The sequence below is a fragment of the Perca fluviatilis genome, chromosome 11 (assembly GCF_010015445.1).
Source record: "Perca fluviatilis chromosome 11, GENO_Pfluv_1.0, whole genome shotgun sequence".
NCBI classification, from domain to species: domain Eukaryota; kingdom Metazoa; phylum Chordata; class Actinopteri; order Perciformes; family Percidae; genus Perca; species Perca fluviatilis.
The window spans coordinates 7,487,159-7,502,124 of NC_053122.1; the positions used below are offsets into that span (position 1 = coordinate 7,487,159).

Consider the following 14,966-nt stretch of genomic DNA (forward strand, 5'->3'; position numbering starts at 1 on the left):
CCGGCCCAGGGGCCAATCACAACCCGCGGCCAGATTTCATATGGCCCGCAGCCTCGGTTTGTGAGCAAGAGTCAGATGTTGTAAGCTTAAATGTTAAAGAAAATTGCATTACACATAATAAATCATGTTTAAAATGAACATGAGGTTAAGATATTTATCAACTTCAAGTTTAAGGTATTCCATACAGCATGTTTGGTCATCAGATTACAGATTTGTTCACGTCTGAGTGCCATTGATTTGGTTACATTGCCATTTAAAAAAAAAAAAAAGATAATTGTGACAATGCAAATAAAGATTTTATAGATCAGTGCATTTGTATGTAACTTGTATTGTTAAACAATGTCAGAAGGGACCATTGGTCCCTGGGCATTTTCACATTATCAAATCTGGCACTCTTTAAAAATAAGTTTGGACACCCGTGGTCTAGGTCATGTTCGACCGGGCAGCAGGCGAGGTGGATGTCTGTTGTGTGACACCTTGGCAAGCCTCCAGGTGTCTTTTCTTCTAATGTGGGCTTTGTCACAAGTAGGGCATTTAAAACGTCCCCCATCCCTGCAGTTAAACTTGCATCTGCAGAACTTCTTATCTAAGAGCAAGTGAAGAAATAAAAGAATTTGAATTTAAAATTAGCCAGTGACCAAGAAAGAATAATTACTGATCTCAGAGCTAAGAACATCCATTTAAACCAATCAGATTTTGCCACTACCAGTGTGTTTTCAAATCTTAGCAATTACTTTGGTGAGTACAATGTCATGATTACTAATATGAAATAAGTGAGAAGACAGACAGTATCTTTTAGCCATCTGTAGCCATATTGAGAGATGCAGAGAAACTGACAGGCAGGTGTGTGAGCAAACTGCAGAAATAATTGTGTGGAGCCAATCATAATCTCAGTGTTTTTGTGTGTATAGCCACTAGTCTATTTTGTGTGTGTGTGTGTGTGTGTGTGTGTGTGTGTGTGTGTGTGTGTGTGTGTGTGCTGCAGCCAATCGTGGTCTCACGGCAGACGCAGAGGCTGCAAGCATAACAAAATACATATATATATATATATATATATATATATATGTGTATATATTTATTTATAATAAATAAATAAATAAATATATATATATACATATATATATATATATACATATATATATATACATACATACATACATACAGAGAGATAGAGATAGATTAGGAAATAGGAGGGGGCAGAGTGAAGAGAGCGAGAGAGAGAGATGGTGACAGATTCAACAGAGGCGGTCTTTTATTCTCAGTGCTACAACCATAGAGAGAGAGAGAGAGAGAGAGAGAGAGAGATACTTTGCTTGTCCAGTGGCAAGCAGTGAGCGGGATCTAGAGAGAGGGAAACAGACAGATGAGAGTAACACAGCGTGAGGAGAGGGGAGTCCGAACACATCCGTCTGCACGAGGTAAAGACCATCACTCCATTCATCTCCACCTCTCTGTCTCTGTTTCCCTCTCATCTCTTTCTTTCTCTCCGTCTTTATCTTTCTTTCACTCCAGCTTCAGTGCTGAGCAAATGCTGCTTAGCGGCTGCAGCAGTGTGTGTGTGTGTGTGTGATAGAAAAGTGTCTGCAATTGGTAGTATACAATATGTGTGTGTGTGTGTGTGTGTGTGTGTGTGTGTGTGTGTGTGTGTGTGTGTGTGTGTGTGTGTGTGTGTGTGTGTGTGTGTGTGTGTGTGTGTGTGTGAAAGAGAGAGAGAGAGAGAACGTCCATTGTGTGTGTATTATTTAAGAGAGATTGTATGTGTGTAGATGAACAAGAGCTTGACACTCTACATGTGAAGCTGTTGGTTTTGGCCATAGAGAATATTATTTTTATGACTGCACATATGCTCGCCGTTAACTCACACAGGACCACATTTTGCCATGATGACACACACGCGCACACACACACACACACACACACACACACACACACACACATGCACACCTATAGCCCTATCAGCCAGTGTATTGGTGGTGTTTGTTGGCAGAGCAGAGCTTAAAAGAAATAATTTGCACAATGGACTGTGGTCAATCCTCTGCAGTCTTGCATGCAGACCAGGCAGCTGGATGAATGCAGATTTTCAAAACATCCACCTTTTATCTGTGGCTTTTTTTGAAGCCTATAATAGTATGATACTTTTAAGCTTTTCTGACAGAGATGGGACTTTTCTCAGTGACGCAGAGGAGTCAAATGTGTAAATCCCTTGGTAAATCAAGATTTGGTTTCTCATGTGCAAATGCAGACCATTTAGACCAACTAATAAGGTTAACAGCTGAGCAGGGGATGCTCTGGTTAATGCGATGATCTCCATTTGCTGGTTATTTTGCCTCCATCTTTTGCTAATGTCTTTGGTGATTTTGCCATTTTCTGAGAGATCATTGATCTCTAAAAGTGGGTTATCTGGACTGTCTGGTTTTTTTTTATTTCTTATGTTAACAGTTGGGGAAGTTTGATTTTCTCCTGGTGGCACTGCTTCTTTGTGTTTGTTCAGCCATGAAGTGTAACATTGGTCATAGTAACTACTCTATTCATACACCCATCCATCCAATGTACATGGCCTTTATTTACCTCTGCTGCAGAGAGAACAAGCCCTTATTTCTTATGTCCCCAGTTAATGCAAAACATTCTCCACCTCACCTGGTGTCTTGGACATTCATTTCTATTTTACACAAACACTGCTTTCACTCATTTAATACCAGTCATCAGTGTTAAGCTACACTAAATTAAACATAACCTTTCTGCTGATTTTTCACGCTGAAGAGTCTTCCCGTCTTACCTTTCTTGGTAGTCATACATTTACTATAATGCCCATTTCCACTTAAAACAAACACTGCTTTAGCTCAATTAATACCAGTCATCACAGTCCATCAGTGTTAAGCTATAATAAATTAAACTTCCTGCAGATTTTTTACGCTAAAAAGTCTTCCCGTATTACCTTTCTTGGTAGGTAGTCATAAAATGTGAAAAATCTGACTTGACCTCGAGCGCCAGCAGCAGGTCAAAGTTGCCACTCCCAGGGGCACCGCGGTAGCACCCCATGTACCAGAGCTCAGTCCTTACCACAGTGGCCATGGGTTCGATTCCAAAGATATTATGTCTGTATGACAATGGCTTTTTCACTTCATCTTACAGGGTGGCTGTTTAGAATGGCTTAAAAATGACACACAAGGACAGACAACACGTACAAATTAGTTCTTTTCAAGCGTAACCTGGCTTTTAGGATTCTGCCTCCAGGGGGGGCATTAATGAAATTGGTGGACTAATCAACAAGCAGTGCTATTCCTGGAGCCAAGCAGATGGCTTTTGGGCTAATAGATTTATTTAGGACAAAACAGTGACCAAAATAAACTGGACTAAACATCTGATAATAACATGAGAAACCATTATGGAAATACATGTTCAGCATTTAAATGAGATTATGACTGACTGTGCTGTCTGAGATTCCTTCAAGGTGTGGAGGAGACAAGTTATCTACTACTGCTGCTGCTGTTCTCAATAATAAAGCAGAAAGCATGAAACTCGATACCGCAAATTTTTAAGAGCAGACCGAGATCAAGATCTAGCTGTCGGACTTGTCTCTTTACATGAGCTGACTTTCGAATGTAAAAAAAGAGTGCAATGATAAAAACTGTCATGCGACTTCCATCCGGCTTCAATTGTGTGCCCCTGGACACAGCCGCACTGAATGAACGTGTCAGCTCTGACGCATAACGTCACAGCAGATACGGTTTGTAATGACACATGTGCACATACGGTTTCTTTATCAAATGAACATATTTATATGGACAGACTGACTGATATTTACCCCTGCATTGTTGGTTGCAGTTAACAGCCAGAGCATTTGATTGCAGCAATTACCCAATGCAATATTCAGGTCATATTATGTCTAAGTCATTTTGATTTTTCCATCCAATTTAGCACAAAAAAAAGTTATTTAAACCCTAATCCAATGGCTAAAGTACTCCAGTGACCATGTAAAGTATTTTTTAATACCTCACACCAATCATATGTTGAGTTGAAGTGAACACCCGTTAGTCTTAAAATACATCAGCAAAGGGTTAAGACATACAGTACATGACTGGATTAAAAGGCAGACACAAACATAATTAATTTATGTAGGTCAATAATATGTACAATAGATAGATAGATGATAGAAGTCATACAAATAGCATATTAAAAATGGAAGTTGGAAACCTTGTCAGTATTCAAGTCACAGCCTCAGCCTTCTTGCTGAGGTCCACTGTGTATTCCCCTCCAATTAGCATCATAATTAGCAACACTGGATGCTAATCCATGGCTAATTGGTTTTGATAGATCTCCAGGACCCAAAAGAAATTGTGGTGCAGCCTCTGCCCTTGGACTGGAGCAGAAGGGCAGTTAGTTATAATGTTTCATATCTAGGTGTGTTTAAAGTGTTTGGTCAACAGAACGTATCACCTCAAATAAAATCCACTGTTTAAAGTACAGTAAAACTCCAAAAGGTCACAAAAGATTTTAAACCACTTTATCGGATTTCATTAATTTTCATTAGTCTTCCCCTTTCAGCTATATATTGAAGAAAACCTTTGTTACAAGTACAGAGGGTTGCTAACATCTACACATGTAGCTATATGTACAGTAGGGCTGGGTACCGAATTCAATACTTTTTAGGCACCGACCGAATTGCCTCCTTAGTATTGTAGAGTATTAGTTTTATTAGTATTAGTAGAGTATTGAAAAATGCCTCGTCATTCAATAGCAAATTTCAATACCTAAGGATTAAATCTCATCAGCGTCAGTGAGCCAATAAGCATGCAGCATGCTTCTACCAAGATCTAATAATGCTTGTGATTGGCTGTCTAAGGTTACACGTCGTAGAGACACTACGTACGGAGACGGGGCTCACGTAGTAGGAGATGAAAAATAAATAAATGGTTTTGTTAAAATGTATTTTTTTTAGAAATTGGTATCAAAAAGTATCTTTCAGTAATCTGTATCAAAGTCGCTGTATTGGTATCGGTACCTTATCGAAAATGTTTGAACGATACCCAGCCGTATGAGTGGATTTTCGAGTCATTTTAATTTCATTCTGAACACGCCGCATTTATGTACCTGTGAAAATCTTCTGTTCTCAGCATGAACACCAACGCACAGATTGCTCAGGTTGGATTGTGACGTACATTAACAAACAAAAAGTGACCAATGCTGCTGATGCTGCTGTGTCAGCAGATGAATACTGCTTCACTGCACTGCTTCATTTGACCTGACACGTCCAGGGAAAGCTAGTTTATTTAAATCTGACCTAAAATATAGATGCAACTTTTGCAACTACTGTCACAATAGAGGCCATTAGAAGATTGATTGTCCCGTGTTACAGGCTAGCAACTAGGGTGGCACGTTATATCGTTTCAGCGTCGACATTGCAACGTGCATGTGTGCAGTAGTCACATCGCAGGACGTGCAGTGTAAATGCTACAACTTTTTGCTGCTTGATACAAAAGGAAAAACTTGCCCGGTTCTCATTTTCCATGACTAATGTTACCAGCAGACCCTTTACCGTGTGGATGTGACTTAGGACCCTGTCTTTCACCCGGCGCAGCGCAAAGCCCGACGCAAGTGTCTTTGCTAGTTTAAAAGCCAGGCGCGTTTGTACCTTGGCGCATTGCTATGATGATGGAGGATTTGCTAAGCAGGAAGGAGAGATTTTCAGGAGAAGAATCTGATTTGCTTGTGCGTGAAGTGAAAGTGCGCGAGTTAAAATAACAATGAAATGCTGCGTTATTGACTTTAGAATGGCGCGATCACTTTCCGTTGCCTCAAGATAGCGATACGCCAAGAATGCACCTGAACACACCTCCCTGTAAGACCAGCACGCCCATGGGCGCAGGTGCATTTGCTATTTAAATGACGTGGAAGCTGGACGGGAAACTGACAACTGCGTCCGTCTTAAAGGGAATGGGAGATGATCTCTGATTGGTTTATTGCATGTTATGCCCAAAACGCACCTATGATAAATTAAGACACTAAGTACAACCCTATTGAACCATGCGCCCGGCGCACAGACCCTTTTTTCCACCGTTACACTAGCAAAAGTGGATCCATGAAGAAACTTTGTTAGTCTACAAGAAAACTCCACACAGTGTGGCAAAACAAAGTTACAAAATTAATAATAAATAATAAAATATATAATATATATAAATATATAATTTATAATAATAAAAGAAAATTATATTGCCCTTTCTCTTAAATTAATAATCCATGGACAGTAAGTACACATGGCTTATTCTCATATTAGAGCCCATTAGATCATCGGAGCTTCAAATTGAACTTCATGTACAGTGATAAGGCATTTTGGCCCCTGAAATGTCTAATTCATTCACGTAATTGCAGTAATTCGGCAGTTCTGTGCATTCACAAGAGGCGACATGTTATAATAGGCTCTGACAGAATGGCAGCCATTAAAGGGAAAATAGCAAAGCTTGTTGAAAGTCGTGTTATCTTTTAGAGATAATGTGTTCACCCAGACAGACAGGAAAGCATGCTTTAATATTGATGTATGATATGATAGATATGATAGAGTTCTAATGTATGTATATTCTTAAATCTTAACTGTTAGATACAATGAGCACACTTATAATATAAATGGTATATTAGCTGTTCTTGTATGCTTAAAAGAAAAATTTCAGTATTTCCCTACTAATAACATTTGTTTTCTGGGACAGAATGTAGGCCTACCTCATAATAGTCACAAGAATAAGCAAATTAATATCAAAATCCAAACTCCCAACATTTATTTTAATGTTAAACTGTAAATCGAATTAACATGAAGGGGAAGAAGTATAGAAACTTGTATTTTATCATTTGAAGAATCATTCCCTCAAGCACAAGGGGGCGTGACAAATAATCAACACGAAAATGCGAAATAATCGCCTGCGAATATTTTGCATCAAAACTATTCATACCGGCAGCGATGCGAATTTGCAACGGTTTTCAATAAAAGATAGTTATAGACAATTTGATGTCCTTCTGGGGATGCTGCTGAAGAGAGAGAGAGAAAGTGACGGGAGATGCGGTGTGAGCGGACAAGAGAAAGTGATCGGAACAGAGGAGAGCATTTAGAGGTGAAGATATCAAGTGAATGTACAGTAGCTAGAGTCTGCAGTTTGAGCACAAATAAATGCTACAGCTCCTTAAGACCACCCGAGGTGTTCTGTCTTGTTTCCCCCCGGGTACGGAGACTGCAGCCCTATGCTCAAGCCCCTTCTTCCCCTGTGCTGTCCGACCACGGTCGGGATGCCGAAGCAGGAAAAACTAACACTAAGTTACTGTAAGCTATTTATTGAGTTTCCTTTTAGCGAAATACTCTTGAGTGAATTGAAATCTCTCTTGTAAACGGTACGCAGTGTAGGTTATACTGTAGGTCTAGGGCTTTTATTGTGAAAGGTAAGAACAGAAAGATTGGGGGCGCCCAAGTCTGGCTAGTCCACCACACAGCATTCTGGGATGGGTGAAAAACGGGCTCTGGTTTATTGGCATTTCTTTAAACCAATCACTATCGCCATGGGGGGCGTTATGCGGCGACAGAGCCTGCAAAATAGCCTCGGGAAGGAACTTGTTTTGGTGGAACATGTGTACATTCAAAAGTTGTTTTAGTCGTGCAACAGAAAACTCAGATTGGACAGATAGTCTAGCTAGCTGCAGCTACCCTGCAGAGATCTGAGGAGCAGTTAACCATAGTCCTCATGAATCCACCGGAGGTTAGAATTACAACACAAAGAAAGCGGAAGTTAACGGAGATTTGGCCGAAAAGAGGGAGATCCGGAGGAATTTCAGGCGGCACCTGAACAATCCCGGAAGTGGAACGTCGTGGATATAGACTAGGGGCGCCCTTGTAGCTCACCTGGTAGAGCGTGCGCCCCATGTACCAAGGTTCAGTCTTTCCAGCAGCGGCCCAGGGTTAGATTCCGACCTGCTGCCCCTTGCTGCATGTCTTACTCCTCTCTCTCCCCCCTTTCCTGTCTACAGCTGTTCTATCGATTAAAGGCCAAAATGTCAAAAAATAATCGTAAAAAAAAAAACGCAAAGGTTGTCTCTGGTAAACGCTGACTTTGTCAAGGTTAAGAAGGAGTAATACAGTTTGTAGTCTATAGAGTCTATGGTTCGGATATGTTTTTTTTTATAATACATCCATGGTCTGGACAGCAGCCGCCGTGTTATTGAATTCTGATCCTCTTAGGTAAACAACACATTGTGATTTGTTAATGTCTTCCTTCGCGGTGCCATAGCTCCGAAAAATCAACCTTGTTTTGAAAAAAAATGACATGGCTTTATCGCCACTATTATTCGCGTTCTGTGTGAAAGTACTCACGACAAAAACAAGAGTTCAAAAAAATATATTGACATTCGAAACAATCGCACCAAAAAATAACATCCCCAGTGCGTAAAGGCCTTTAATCTCAAATATTTCACGTCCACATTAAATTGCCGCATATATTTTATATATTATTTCATTCTATAATCAGCGTTTACCAAACTTTTAACAGTCTCGTACCCCTTCAGACCTTTAACTTCCAGGTATGTACACAATCATTTCAGCAGAAGTTTTCCTTAGCCCGGCTCCATCCCTGATGAAACATGTATCATTTGCATGTTGTTTCTGTTTGCTTGCTTGTAGATGAAGCTGGTGCAGCTCTGGCAGGTGCCAGGAGTGTTTAGATTGAAGATAATGCAAATGAAATCCTGCAGGCTTCATGTGCAGCGCATGCAGTCAATAACCTTATTGACTGTTTAGTATTTTCTGTCCTTGGACAGAAAATACTAAACAAGCCGAACAGGCTTGCTGGCTCGAGTGTTGGCAGCGTTGTTCAGTTGTCAGACCAAGCACATTCTTTGGCAGGAGGAGCTGAAGCTTGTGTTTGTTGCTGTTGTTCTCAAGTTGCATTTCCTGCTTAAAGTATGCAAACGTGTTCATTCTAACAATACAAAAATTTAAAATGGAGTTGAAAAACTGAAGACAAGTATGGCTTAATGAAAAGATATCGCTTTCACATGCAAGTGGATGAGTAAGTATGTAGAAAGCGGGAAGAGTCAGTAAATAGCGTGTGTATTTCAGAGATAGACTGATAGTTTGTCGGTGCCTGGTCATTTCTCCAACGCTCATTGTTCCAAAAATAACAAGCAAAATTACTTTTCTCTAGCTTATTAACACATTTAAATCTTTAGCCTATCTTTGAAAAACTGAAATAAAAATGCAGGCTAAATCCAAAGTTCAACAGGGTAAAGTTAGTTTTGGCTTAGATATGTATTTATATTTCCATAAGCCTGCAATGATAATGAATAGGAATGGGGCATATCCCTGCAATAACCAATGTGAAACTAACTTGATCAGTGAGTAGACACCTCATATTGGCTGTTTCAAACAGGAAACTTGTTAAACATATTAAACAAGGCAAAAATCCTAAAGAAATATTATAAATAATTGTCCCTAACCCTAACCTTAACCTTCACCCTAACCCTATATGGTCTGAACAATGGGATGTCGGCACAGAGGTTTTTTTTTTTTCCAAAACAAAGGGACGTCTGACTAGTGGGCTGTAGGACCAAAGGGAATTTTTCAGGTTATTGAGAGGTCGGAACAATGGAGCGTCAAGAGAAATGGGCAGTCCCCAGTTTGTCAGGGGAAAGTACAGTTCCATTTGAATATGCTAATGCTCATCAAGGTTAAACAATAAAGCCATAACAATTTATTTAATAAATACTGAACAGATGTTGACTTAATCTTAAATACAAGCAATATAGACAGCATCTGTTTTTTTTGCGTCCAGTCCAGGGAATATCAATCAAATTGGTGTCATTTTTAGAATGGTTTTTATCTGTTTCTACGAATCAACTCTTCATATATGATTACTATTTGCCATTTACCACTGATTTACCATCAGATTTATCAGTAAAAATGCTCATTGTTTTGTGATAAAATGTGGTTTTGTGAAAAGAATCAATTATAATCAAGACATGGTGTAATATATCACGTTTATCTTTCACACTAGCTTCTCTCTCTTTTAAACGTAATTCTAACGCCCAGATCAGTGATTCTCTTGTCATACTGTTCGCTTGTGATAAGGAGGCACGCACATAGAGCTATTTACTATTTGCTGTGTTCCTCTGCAGATTTTGGGTAGAGTGTGGGAATATATTTAACATTTAGAATGTGAAGTAACATTATACAGGTTGCCATAAAACACTTCAGAGGGTAAAGAATGAGGGAAATGCAGAAGCAGATTTCAGTGCTTGCAATGTAACAGTGTTGAAATGTGTGTGTGTGTGTGTGTGTGTGTGTGTGTGTCTACAGAGTGTGGCGAGATGGGGAAATGTGAGAGAAGTCAGGCTCTCTGTGCTTGAAATGTGGCTCCGTAGGTGGAGTGGGTTGTAACATTAACATGACATTAACATGAACGTATCGATTTGAGAGACAATTTCAGTAACGTTTGCTGCATGGATTTGCTGCTTTATGGATAACAATGATCGTCATGTCAATCCACCCCTTCAGACTAAAATATCGTAACTATTTTGAATACATTTTGTACAAACGTCATGGTTCCAAGATGATGTATCCTAATGACTTTAACAATCCTCTGACTTTCACTCAAGCCCGACCAGAATTAAAATTTTGCACAGATATTCAAGGTCTTGACGGATAAATCCTAACGATTTTGGTAATCCCCAGACCTTCCATCAAGTATCACCAGAAGGTTACATTTTTTTAAATATCCAGTAAAATACCTCAACATCTATTTCATGGATTGGCACATTTAATACAGACATTCATGGTTCCCAGTGGATGTATGCTAATGACATCGGCGATCCCCTGACTCTTAATGGCACCATCAGGTTGACACTTTTTGGTTCTTTGGTTGATTGATGTCTCGGCTACTATTCAATAGATTGCCATGGAATTTGGCACAGACGCTTATGTTCATAATGAATTGTAAAAGTTTGGTGATGCCGACTTGCTTAACAGAATCTGTCAACTTGTTTTGGGGTTGTTCTTCCTCCTAGTGACAAAAATATGTTAACATATTCCAAAAACCATTTCCTATCATGTTAAGACCTTTCCTGGTCCTTTGGGTTAGAAATTGTATCTCTATAACAGAGGACATCAGGGATTAATAGGGAGTGCATATGATTGTTTTCATTACCTTTCTGTTTTTTTTGTACTGAACTGCTGGAATGTATTTTTATAACTGGATTGTATCAGTGTCTAGTCCACATAATGCCCTTGAGATTTATCATGTGAAATTCCATCCTCAAATGGTACAAATGCATAAATAAACATTTATAAAAAAAACAGTATAATTTACAAAGGCATCAGAAATTCAACAGCACACCATTGGTCTTTTATAAATCAGTATTACGATTGCTTACGGTACATTCGTGATCACAATGTAAAACTTAACACTGAACAACCCTACTGTAGACCATCTGTTAAAACTGCACTTGAAAGCATATATTCCAAAAGTCCATTTTTGTGGTCAGTTGCCAAACTTATACACATATGGTATGAAAACAACACATAAATTGAGTACACACTCCCATCTGTGTAATTTGGAAAGTGATTACAGAGATCTCTCATCTGGTTCGATCTGGCAATTAGCACTGAGGTTAAATTTAATGGGCTTAAGATAAATCGACAAAATTGTCTTTAATCAGAGCTTGGCATTGACATTTGGTCTACTTTGAAAAAACAGATCTCCATTCTGAAAAACACTGTTTTCAGAAATTGTTTATTTAAAGCAGCCTTGCTGAGTGGTACAATGTTCTTGAAAATAGCCTTATATGAATAATTGCACTATCGGAGAGATTTCCTAAGAGTGTGCCACTGTAAATTACTGTGTCCAGGCAGAGTCAGTCAATCTGTATTGTGGCTTTGTTCTTCTTTGTCCTTCTCAGTTTAAAAAAAAAAAAAAATACTTTGTTCATGGATTTCATCTTCTCTGTTTCAGGAAGTGCAGACCTTTTGGATGAGCCCCTGACCCAACAATCAGCTTTTGTCTTTCTGATTTCAACATGAAGGACAAGGACTTCAGCTTTTGGCCATAGTTGAAAGTGTTGAAGCTAAAGTTTGCCATGGAGTTCACTCCAAGTATATAGACTTCCAAAATAATCCAAATGGTCCTCTGCTGTTTGAACAATGATGGGAGGAAGAAAACCACGACATATTAAGAAACATCTCATGTCCAAACAAAGTTAAACATATTGAACAAGAGTATGGAGTTTTTTTTCATTTTTTTGATGGAACTGTACGATATGATTCTTTGGACCGCACCATGTGGACACTCCTGGCTAGTCTGCACTCTGAAAAGGACTGTACACCTGTGTGTTTGAGTGTAATTGTGGGTGTGTACAAGTGTTTGTGTATGCCCACAGTGTTATGACACAGTGGAAGTGAGAGGGGAAGATTTCCGGACTGTTCTTTCTTTACAATGAGAGATCCAGCTGGCGTGGCTGCAATTTCCTGTCTTTTTCCTCTGGTTGTCTTCCTATGTGTTGTCTCCCAGAGTTGTTATGGGATCCGGGTCGATCTGAGCCCCCACACTAACCCCAACCCCAGCCCGTACCCTAATCCTCGTCTCAAGTCACTACCTGAACCAACCCCATTGCCAAGCTCCAGTCCTGAAAAACGTATGGCTTCACTGAATCCCAGCCATCTCTCGAACTCCGGCAAGAACCTCTGGAGCAAGTCTCAGTTAAGGCCTAGGCTTGACACCATGTCCTATCTTACTGACAACCATAGGGCCGACACTAACTTCCCATTGGCAATCTCCCCTGTTACATCAAGCTCCAACAGTAGACTCAAGCTACAGCATGCGCCCAAAAAGAGTTCTAATTCAAGGCATGAATTGGCATGCAAATCAAAGTGTGATCAGGTGGCAAGAAATACCTTAAACAATCCCAAGCAATCATCAAAAACCAATCCAAAACCAAGGTTTGGATCACTGTTGCAGGCAAAGCCCAAGGCATTTTCCAACTCGAAGGTAGTAACAGGACCTAAGACCAATTTGGAGTCAGTCCCCAACACTAAATTATCTTCACTACCTAGTCCTAATCAAACGTCTGAGTCATCTGGTACAATGAACCCCAGCACCTACTACAATGCCAGCCCGGCTTCACTATCCAATCCTAAATCCCATTCAAAATTCCGACCTTCAGGAAAAAATGCAAATGCCAAATCTGACTCCAAGATCAACCCAAATTCCAGAGCATCCATCAGAGTACAGAGGAACGAGACCAAGTTGCTGGAGACGGACAAGGATTACCCCCATCGGCCCAAGAGAGGCTGGATCTGGAACCAGTTCTTTGTTCTGGAGGAACACATTGGACCTGAACCTCAGTACGTTGGGAAGGTAAGATATCTTTACTGTTTATATATTCCAACGCAGTTCATAAATCCACACATCCAAAAAATCCACTTTGTTTTCTTTAGCCTCTTTTCGTCTTTTCTGAGCATGTGTTTAGCAGAGAGCATGAGTTAGTGCTTGTATAATGCCTTTTTATGGAGTAATTACTTGATCAATGACATTTACTAAGCTTACTCGTTCATGTCTTGTTGAAATAAATGTCTTGTAGAAATAATTACTAACTTTGGAACAAAATACAGACTGTTCTGTTTTTGAGATGTTACTTATATCTCCCCCTATTCTAAGTACTTTGACATGCTCTATACAAAGACATATACCTTCCAGCAAAGGTCCATCAAATAAATCAAATAATAATCAAATAAATGCATATTTCCATAGAATTTCAACAAAAATATTTAAAGTAGGATCCTTTTTACATACAGACATTGAACTTGTATGGAAAACACAATCCTTCAGCGGTTTAATTGTTATTTCAGACATTTTCTTAAAACTGTCATGGAAGCTTTTCTTCCAAAAATGCAAATAACTGCAAAACTGCAAGATGAAGTGGAAAATGTTGAATATTCTTCAGCAGGAAAACAGTTAGAGACCAGCCTCAGAGGAATCAAGCAAATATGCCTAAACCTATTATCCAGTATAATCAAGCTAGGGAAGTCTCTTTCTGTGTGAATCCGAGGGAGGGATTTAGTCCTGCTTTCTACAAAATACTATGAAAATGAATGTAAAAAACCATGAAGCATGTGTGGTGCTCAGATAGAATGGCTTATCCTGGCAAATGTCAGTCTTTTTATAGCCATTGCAAAACTCCATTGTACCAAGTGTAATGAAGTTGCCAAAATGTTGTGTGTTCAGTTATACATGTTCTTGAGCTGTAGAAGATGTATAAAGGTTTGGTAATCCAGTTAGTGGAAATAACTACATACTGGAGGACCCATCTCTGATCATATAGCTAAGCACATTTTACTGGAGAAACACATTTGACTTCATATGTGCATGTGTTTCTCTTCCAACCCAAACCTCAAACACAAATTATACATTTTACATTTGATTCAAAACATTTCTTGGTGATAAGGTCTGGCGTCATATCACCATCTTGGATTTCAGTTTTACGGATGTACAGTCAATCTGATGCAGCTTGCTTGCTGTCCACCCACAGCTGCTCAGTGGGTGGGATAGCCAGCACACCTTTCTATACACTTAAAACCAATGCATACATACTTTGCATTTTAAAGGTGGTTGTTTACTGCAGGTGGCTTCCATGTAATACCTCTACTCAAACTGCTTTTCTGCCTGGATGCTTCTAAGATTGTATCTAGTGGACTCCAGTCAAGGGTGATTATAGGCTCTTTTCTTACCATTTTCACAGTGCCCTTGTCGTGCAGGTTGCCTGTAAAATTTGGTCATCAAAATCTTTGTCTTCGTACAATAGTCCAAATTCCCAATGTAATTAGAATGTTTCAACGATTATTAAAACACAATCTTCCACCGTATTAGGAAATCTCATAGGGAAGCTTCATCTTTCGTGTATCGTGTTCTTCGATGATGACTCGCAACAGGACTTAGTTTGTCGTT

The 14,966-nt window shown here is 39.4% G+C and overlaps 1 protein-coding gene across 3 annotated transcripts in view; it reads left to right on the forward strand.

The window, feature by feature from the left end:
• Positions 1-1,314: 1,314 nt before the first annotated feature.
• LOC120568864 (cadherin-18-like) overlaps positions 1,315-14,966 on the forward strand; it is a 125,868-nt gene continuing 112,216 nt past the window's right edge. For all 3 annotated transcript variants that reach the window (XM_039816595.1, XM_039816597.1, XM_039816596.1), the window contains exons 1-2: positions 1,315-1,418; positions 11,979-13,379. In XM_039816595.1, the coding sequence (XP_039672529.1) occupies positions 12,459-13,379 (921 nt within the window). In that variant the 5' untranslated portion in view covers positions 1,315-1,418; positions 11,979-12,458. The remainder of the gene's footprint in view (positions 1,419-11,978; positions 13,380-14,966) is intronic.